Raw genomic sequence first — 9,026 nt, forward strand, 5'->3', positions numbered from 1 at the left:
AGAGCAGGTTTTACATCAGAGGGCAAATCACGCTTTTCCAAATCTGAGGTACACACTTTTATAGCTGATCCTGTTACTATCAAGTAATTTGTTATGCAGACAATCAGACAGACAGACAAACTGAGCTTTCTATGATATTGATTCTCTACTTTGGATTACATGCACTGTATGAAGTGGTCTCCAGAAAGAGTCTGTACAGGTTTTGTGTCTTTTTTTATACTTTCATGCAGCATTAGCTCGAACCTTCAAAGGATTGTTCCTTTACTGTACCGCAGTAACGGGGCTATTCACAAAATGCTATTCACCAGATCAACAGGGTTGATTGAGCATCTAACATCAGAAACTATGCCTACGCTGTCATCACCTGTCATAATGGAAGTAAATCTTGACTTTTCAGTCTCCCTCCAGCCTACACATAAGGTTTTCTCTCCAGATGACTCTTCCCCAGCACCTCATCACTAAACTGGTACGTCAGCTTCTTCTTTATCTTTTTCACCTCTCCAGTCTTGCCGTAGTTGCGCAATGCACGTGCCATCTTCTGATAGGTCATTTTTTTGCGATTTCCCTTCTGGATTCCCCAGCGATGTGCGAGAGCCTCCTTGTGTTTGGAAGAAAACTGGAATGTCCCTTTGTCTCTGTCCACCCACCAGATACTGTCCTTCATGTCGCCGTTTCTTAAAAGGTCCAACAGGAACTGGTACAAACGGATCTTCTTTTTACTCCCTGTTGGAAACATGAAATGGTTCCATCATTACTGATTTGAGCCTGATACGCAACTTGTTATTCTATCACACTCAAACCGGTATGAAGACCAATTTGTTAGCGTAGGAATCATGTTAGTATAAACAAAGTGGGTCAACACATTTTATTAGTTTCAACCATATAAATCAACCAAATCAGTCGGAGCACTCAGAGTAGGACAGGAGGAGAACAAGCAGACTGTTCATGTCTCATCATTTAAGAGTTTCTACACTGTCATGGTGCTTTGTGATAAACACAGTTTATGACGTATAAACCGATTTTGAAATAGTTACATGACATATGAGTACTGCTGAATGATTAACCAATTTTCAATCGAAATTGCAGTAATCGAAACTACCAAATTGCAGAGACTAAGATTAATTTTGCTGCCGGATGCCTATCCGACCCTTGTTTAAACACGTGTCAATGGTTTTACAAATTCATGCTGTCCTCCTAGTGCTGTGCACCTCGTGCACCAATCTTGCTCACCAATCAGCCATGGCCCAAGGTGACTACCAACAAAAACACATGAAGGCCAAGTAAAGCTTTACATTTGTGTGACAGATATGCAAGACCTATCTTGGAACAGTTGTTGCACCACGAGGCAACACAACAAACTTGTACCAGCACTTAAAAAAACACCAGAGGTACCTTTATGACCAGTGTACATCAAAAAAGTCAGCTGAAACAGGTGATGCTGCATCCCAGTCAAAACAAATGACTATATCATAGTTGTGTGCGGCTACAAGAGCGCAAGAAAGCACAGTGGGATATCATCATCATTAGAATACAGATCAGTTAATATTTTGATGGTATATCAATGTGGTGATGCTCCGCGATATGTTTTAAATCGATAACAGAGTGAATATTGAGCTGAAGCTTGACTTAAAAAAAAAAAAAATTACAAATGGAATCGCAATGGTGGTCAGAAAAATCGCACAATTTTTCCCAAATCATTCAGCCCTAGATACGAGGTCTAAAGAACTGATCATACTCAATGGTTGAGTTTACATATCAAACACAATTGATCTCTTTAGGCCTTGTGATGAGGCCTTGCATCTCACCAGAGGTGCTACAATTCACACAGACTGTTTTACCTGTGTAGAACTGTGACTGATCAAATATGCACAACCGTCAAGTTCAGTGTTTGCTGTTGATAGTTCAGTGAAGCTGAATGTAGCTGATAAAAAAAACCCCTGTAAAACTAGGGCTGAGCAGTGTTTGAACAAGTACTTGTGTACTTGTGTTGAAGTACAGTCATGTGCATTTTTCTAGACAGTGCATTCAAAATAAACTAAGTTCAAAAAGTAAATGCAGCTTGCAAAGATACTAGTAACATAACCAAACACAAAATGCAGTGGAGTAAAAACTACAATTTTGTATAGTGGAGTGAAAGTGTTATGTAGCAGAAAATGGAAATACTCAAGAAAAGTTGTACCACAAAGATGTATTTAAGTACAGTACTTCTCAGTACTATAGTTACATTCCAGCACAGCACCTAAGTCTGAGAAAATGGAATGCACTGGAACTGTCATTTAGCTCAAGCTATGCTCTAGTACACTTATTACAGTACATTATGAATGTGTTCTGAAGCAACGATATTAAAACAGTCGTGATACTGATGAGAAGAACTTGTGTTGTCATGAGGTGTATGTAGTCTAGGGGTAGCCTACCATCCTTCTGGTATGATCCAAAATTCAAAATCCAGCATTGGAGACATTTTAAGTTCCAAGTAGACATACAACAACTTTGTCCTTTTGTGACTCGCTTCTGTAGAAGATGCATGAGCAGCAATGTAGAGGCAATTGTGCAACTAGTAGCTCATCTTAAAAGTGCATCTAACATAGTCAGCAGGACACAAAGCTGACGTGACTCAACCATCATCATCCCAATGTGAGGAAACCACAACTGACCCATTGTCCAGAAAAGGGTATTTAGAGCTGATGATTCGATACCAAAGCAACTGCACACATCTTGAGATTAAAGAAGCTGAAGCAGGTCCAGTGACTTAGCACGTCTAGATATACCAAGGCCCGGATAACTGAGAGTCTTCACATTGCTGGTACAGTTGTTGTTTCTTAAAGTAACCGTGTTAACTGCTCAGTCGAGGACTGAGCGCTCGCCTACTGTACAAATAGTTTTAAGTGGCCTGTAAACCTGGTTCCTTACCCAGATCTCCTGGTGAGACGTAGGAGACTCGCTCTCTCAGACACTCCTCATCAGACACCTCCAGCGGGGGGCTTCGTCCTCCGTGCTCCTCATCATCAGAGCTGCGCTGGGACATGTGCGTTGGATACACAGGCCGGGGGAAGAACGCTACCTACATGACAGGAGTCGAAGTCAATCAGTCTTGAACCAAAACACATGCGATAAATGAACTTGGAGCCTGCTGATTACATACCATTTCACTTTATGTTGCTCCAAGGTTTTAGCAAAATGTTACATAGATTATTTGCATTTATTATCTTATGGAATTCATCATCATAATGTTTGGATCTTTGGGGATATTTTGGAAGGATAAAGCAAACAATGTTTAATTGTAAAGCATGTACATCATGATGATGTAAATGTACACTGTACATATTTCCCCTGTATTTTCATGTAATGTAAAATAACATTAAGAATCTGTAATTGTGATGGATTATGGATTTTTTGCACACAATCAAAATCAAATAATAATATTCAAACATTAAAAAGACAAAAAAAAACGATGCCTCTTTGAATCAAAAGCTGAAAACTGTCATTTTAACATAGATGTCTAGATCATCTAGATGGTTATTTTCAGTATTTTTTACACCCTCTGCTGCCAGAATTTTTTGTTCGATTTTTTAATTATATCATTTATTGTTTTTACTGTGTAGGTCTGCACCGTTAAAGAGTGCAATTGTTGGTCTGAATTCTTCACAGCCTCATTTCAGCTTCAGAAGCTACGATATTCAGTGGTGGCAGGTAACTAAGTACAAGCACTGTACGTAATGAGACATTTTTTCCCGTTAAAAAGAATTTGTACGGATGCTTTAATACATGTGTGCAGTGGATCTTTAAGTAAATCATTTAAATACTAGATCCACTATTGATTTTCTATATCTCACCCTCCACCTTTTATTTTCAAACAGATATCTTTTAATGCACGTCTGTTCTCACTTTCAAACTGCCATGTTTGACACCTCGAGTCCTCTCAGCACATTTCAAACGACAGATCGCGTTGCTGCTGTACCTAACATCACCCGTGTTCTGCACTGAAGCTCTCTTCACTGTAAGCGAAAACAGTAAGGCAGCATCTCTCTCTCTGCATGAGCTGTGATGTGTGGACGCTGCTATAGCTGTATGCCTGGGTGGGCAACACTTTACATCTTTTAGAAAAAAAAAGCAGTCAGCGGTGCAAACTTTCATGTGAATTCCATGTGTGAAGCGTGGTTTTTCACATTGTATTCTCACGCCACGGTACAATTAGCACATTAACACTTTTTTCTTTTCGCATACACACACACACACACACACACACACACACACACACACACACACACACACACACATTCTCCAGTTATAAAAATGTCAGTTGGTTTTTACAAAAATCACCATGTGACCTTTAAGCACCCATGCTTTGTGTATTCATTGTAAAGGATTCAAACAGTTTTGCGTGGCTGAAATGAAAAAATGTCTTGTGAGTGTGTCAGTGTACATCTGTAGCTCCTAAGAAACTGCCGAGAAAGAAGAAGACTATATATTTTGGTATGAACACAAAGGTGCCCCAGTGTTCACAAAGTTATTCAAAATATGTTCATTGTTCTGGTTTATACTTGTAATATACTTCTATGTTTGATATTTGACTGTTGCACATTTACTGTATCGGCGCAGTCCAGCACTTTACTGGCACTCGCTCACACTCCATTTTTAAATCCGTGACACCTTTTGGTACATATACCTTTCATATTTTGATCATTATGACATTATGTTAAGTGCATGATTTGTCCTGCACACATTTCACCTCTGCTTGTCTTATTTGAACACACTACACTGAGATCTCTGTTCTGGTTCGCTGGTTCACAACTGGAGAGGTGAAGTTGTGACAGCAAGCTGAGCCGTCAGACTCTATTCAAAGAAAATGTGCTTTTTAAACTGAAATTCAAAACAACAAAGGAAAAAAAGCTAAAATTAAAGTTTTTTCTTGTAGCTCAAAGATTCACTTCCTGATTTTTGTCACATGTCCATAAATGGCCTCCAGCTCCCCAAATGTCGGCTCTGATTTGAAACCAGACTGTGAATAATGTTGAGTTTGAGGACATAGACTGATATAAGTACAATTTTGAGGTGCTTGTACTTATAGAGTATTTCTATTTTCTGCTACTCTTTACCTCCATCCCGCGGCTCCCGCCACATTTTGGAGGCAAATGTTGCACTTTTTACTCATTTGACTCTGGTAGCTAGTTACTTTGCAGAATGCATGCAACATCAGAGCCAAAGTAGCACTTTTTAAAACTAGGAATTGGATTCAAAAGAACACTGAATATTGTATCCAACAATCAGCTGACCCGTAGTATACGTGTACCATACATATAAGTAACTTCGACTTGTGCTTTTAATACTTAAATACATCTATTATCGAATACTTGAAGACTAAACTCACTTGTATTGATGACTTTTTAATCTAATATCTTTACTTTTCTCAAGTATAACTTTTGGGTACTTCTTACAGCACTTGGTTATTGGTAGTGATGGTACTTTGCATTTTCTGCTACTTCATACTTCCACTCCACTACAGTTTGGTGGCAATTGTACTCTTACTTCTTAACATTTATCTGATAAGTGTAGTTACTAGTTACTTTGCGGATTATATGCTGCATCAGAGCCAAAGCAGTGGATTCTTTTTTTTTATCTCTCATTCTGATAATCAGAAACATCCTGAATATCTGATCCAATAATGGGACAGATATAACTGGTGGACCAATAGTATTCAGTATTATGCACATGTATATAATTTACTTGTAATTCTTTTGCCAGAAAATTAGTTTTGACACCTAAGGACATCAAGCTCTTTAAGACTTTTAGTCCTGCTCATGTGGGTGCCTTTCACTTTTACCAAAGTTATATTTAAATCTCATTTATTTACTTTTATTTATGTCTTACAGGTACTTTTTACAACACTGATTACTGAGCACTAGAACAACTTCAGGGAGTATTTGTCAGCAGTTGTCTGTTCCTTGTAATTATATTTTGACTACCTTACCATCAAAAGAAGCTGAGAGACCTCTGGGTACCATTAGTTCTATGTTCAGGAAAACCCTTCAGTCATCATCACTGTCATTACTTCAACAATGAGTGATCAATGTCATTACAAGAAAGCCTCTGAGTAATAGTATAGGACGTAACTCCAGCAACAGTAAGTTACGGATTACATTTTTTAGCATGAAAAAAAAGTTTCTCTAACAAACAACAGATTTGTTTCCATCTTGATTCGATTTCCATTTTTATTTGAATGCATGAAGTTGTTTGCTGTGGTCAGATACCAGTGTGTGTGTGTGTTTCTGTACTGCATGTTCATCTTCTGACATATGGGATTATATACATTTTGTGGGGTGACAAGAGACTTACTTGTGGCTGTAAAACATGTGGATGTGCCCCCAGATTTGGATCGAGCAGACTGTCTGGGTCGTATCGTATGGGCTCGTGTCGAATGAGGCCGGGCGGGTGCAGAGCCGGCACACTCTGCAGCTCTGTGAAGTTGCTCTCTTGCAGGTTTTCATACTCTACGGAGTGTACGTGAGGGTGAGAGTGGTAGTCCCAGTGATCTAAAGGAAAAACGGTGAGAAACGGCATAATGGCCACAGAAAACGGAAAAGAAGACAGAAATGAAGCCCAGTAAAGTCAACAGAGCTTCAAAAGGGTCACGTCTTCAAATGGTTTCATACAGTGAAAAACAATGTTTAACCAGTGAAATTCATCAAAAAACTACCAATTCATACACAACTGGAGACGACAGCGAGCTGCTTAGTCATAGTGCTTGAGTTTGCATAAAGCAGATGAAAAGAGGGGAATAATGGAGAATTCAGCATGAAGCTCTTTCCTGTTTTTTTTTTTTTTTTTCCGCCACACTCGCGGTGTCGCCACAGCCGTTGACTTTTGCATTTGCGCTCTTTTCTCATGCTGTCCTCGACTATTTCTTTTTCTCAAAATCTGTTCAAGAATCACCTCGCAAGTTCAGGGTTTACATACTTTTAGATCTTTTAGTCATCAAACTAGATAATTTAGCCATGTCATGCACATACTCTAACACTGTAGGATCATTCTTTTGTATATCAGTACATGTAAAGAGTCCTAACTTAATTTAATATATATTTTTTCAAGATTAGATTCAGTTAGATTTAGTTTTTAGACAAGAACTATTCTTAACTAAAGCCTTCTCAGTGGGCCATTAGGTCAGGAACAGCATTTGCTCCCTATTTAGATTGTTTTGGTGCAATATGCAAAACAGTTGATTACAAGAGAAAGTAAAGCACCTCTCATGTATCAACAAAACCCCATGGGGCGAAAGTTGTTCTATGTCTGTAGCCGTAGCAGGCGAAAGAAATTGCATCTGTTTCCTGTGTTCCATACACCCTAATGTGGTGCGCTCCAGCTGCACACGCTGAAGGCTTACACCAGAGAAGTCACCGCATCGGGTCATCGTGATTAATCTGAAGAATAAATTCACTTGAAGACTGTTTTTTAATTGGAATGAAACTTGAGATGAAGACAAGATTTTTGTCAGCAGGTTAAGATCGTGTCATTAATGACATTTGGCCTTTTAAAAAAAAAATGCATTTTAAAGTGTCTTTAATCTAAAAATATATAGATGACATACTTTTAAAAGAACAAGTGGTGATTCAATTCAAACAGTGTTCACATGAGACAAAGTAGGATTGTTGAAGTAAAACTCACCTGCCTGGATATCTGCATCTAGGACATACGGATTATAATATTCTGTAATTTGATGTCTGTAGATCTCAGCATCATACATCTCTTCAGAGTGCTGCAAGAGCAAAAATAAAAAGCAGTTTCAGCCACAAAATATCACGGGAGCAATGTCTTTGACTGCATGGTGCTCATCCTGCATAAAACTTATTGACACATTACACATCGAATAAATTAAAATACCCACCATTCTCTTTTAGAAAATGTTCACATTGTCGCTAGATGTCTTTCAGTTGTAAATCAGTTAATATCAGCTACTGTTTGTGTTACAACAATAAGTTTTTTTCTTGCCCGCTACTCTTCTGAAACTCTCCTGAACTCTAGAGTTTCATTTTCATGTTTCCAGTCGTATAAAAGACTCTTACAGTTTGTGTCCTGTATTCAAATTGAAGTTGAACTCACATTAAGTCGTGTAATTTTGAGATTATACATGTCCTCTGTCATCCTGGCTGTTAAACCTGTTTTCTGTTTGATGCTGCTTTAAACACAAACTACTCAAGGAGCTCTTCTCAAGCCTCACATGCTGAGAATTCTCCTGAGAGCTCTTCTATTTATTTTATTTTTTTCAAAATAATAGTGATAGAAAAAAAGATACTCACAGGTGGGATGAGGTAGCTCTCCATTCTGTATGGATGCAACATGGAGACCTGGTCTCCAACGGACCGGCTCTCAAACGCTTTGCTGGCAAAACCCTCTCACAACCTTTCAAAACCTTTGCGGCACCATTGCACAACGTTTCAAAATTTCCTCTCACTCAACGAAAAAGCAAAAAATGTCTCTCTCCCTCTCTCGCTCTCTCTCTCTCTCCCTCTCTCTTATTGTATAGCACACACTTTTGAACTTAGCTACTCGTGGAGATCTTCAGCTGTGTCAAATGAAATGAAATAAACAAGGCCCGACTGTAAAATGAAAAAAAGGAACTTTTGACTTCTGTAAAATGTCTGTGGGTGGGAGCAACAGAGTGTGTCTGCTGAAGGCTCCTGGCCATTGATGATTTGTCAGGGGAGACCATGAAACACCACATTTATCAGAGTCTATATACTGTCCCCTCCTCTTAGCAGCCAATCATCATCAAGGGCTCTCCTCACTGTCAGTTTACTGTGATAAACACATGGTGAATTTAATCTTTTAGAGTTTGGTTGACTTTAACTCATTTCCTGTGCTTTTAAAACATGTTTCAGTTCAATGGTGGCGTGCTCTGGTCTCAACAGCAGGAGGGAAAGACATTGTTGTTGCCATGCAGGCCCTAATATGTTGCATTTATAAGCAGCTTACAACACACTTCGGAAATATCTTTAAATGTTTATTCATGTTTTTATTCAAAGCTGGTTTGT

The 9,026-nt window shown here is 38.7% G+C and overlaps 1 protein-coding gene across 2 annotated transcripts; it reads right to left on the reverse strand.

The window, feature by feature from the left end:
• Positions 1-256: 256 nt before the first annotated feature.
• Positions 257-8,758, reverse strand: spi1b (Spi-1 proto-oncogene b). Of its 2 annotated transcripts, none has more exons than XM_030413997.1 (5): positions 8,292-8,758; positions 7,660-7,750; positions 6,334-6,566; positions 2,911-3,061; positions 257-723 (listed from the first exon to the last, which is right to left on the reverse strand). In XM_030413997.1, the coding sequence occupies exons 1-5, from the start codon at positions 8,331-8,333 to the stop codon at positions 410-412; spliced, it is 831 nt and encodes a 276-aa protein (XP_030269857.1). In that variant the 5' UTR covers positions 8,334-8,758; the 3' UTR covers positions 257-409. The 2 variants fall into 2 exon arrangements, with proteins under 2 accessions (XP_030269857.1, XP_030269858.1); XM_030413998.1 differs by having other exon boundaries at positions 6,334-6,530; positions 8,292-8,739.
• Between the last annotated feature and the right edge of the window lie 268 nt (positions 8,759-9,026).

The sequence above is a fragment of the Sparus aurata genome, chromosome 4 (genome assembly GCF_900880675.1).
Source record: "Sparus aurata chromosome 4, fSpaAur1.1, whole genome shotgun sequence".
Taxonomy (NCBI): domain Eukaryota; kingdom Metazoa; phylum Chordata; class Actinopteri; order Spariformes; family Sparidae; genus Sparus; species Sparus aurata.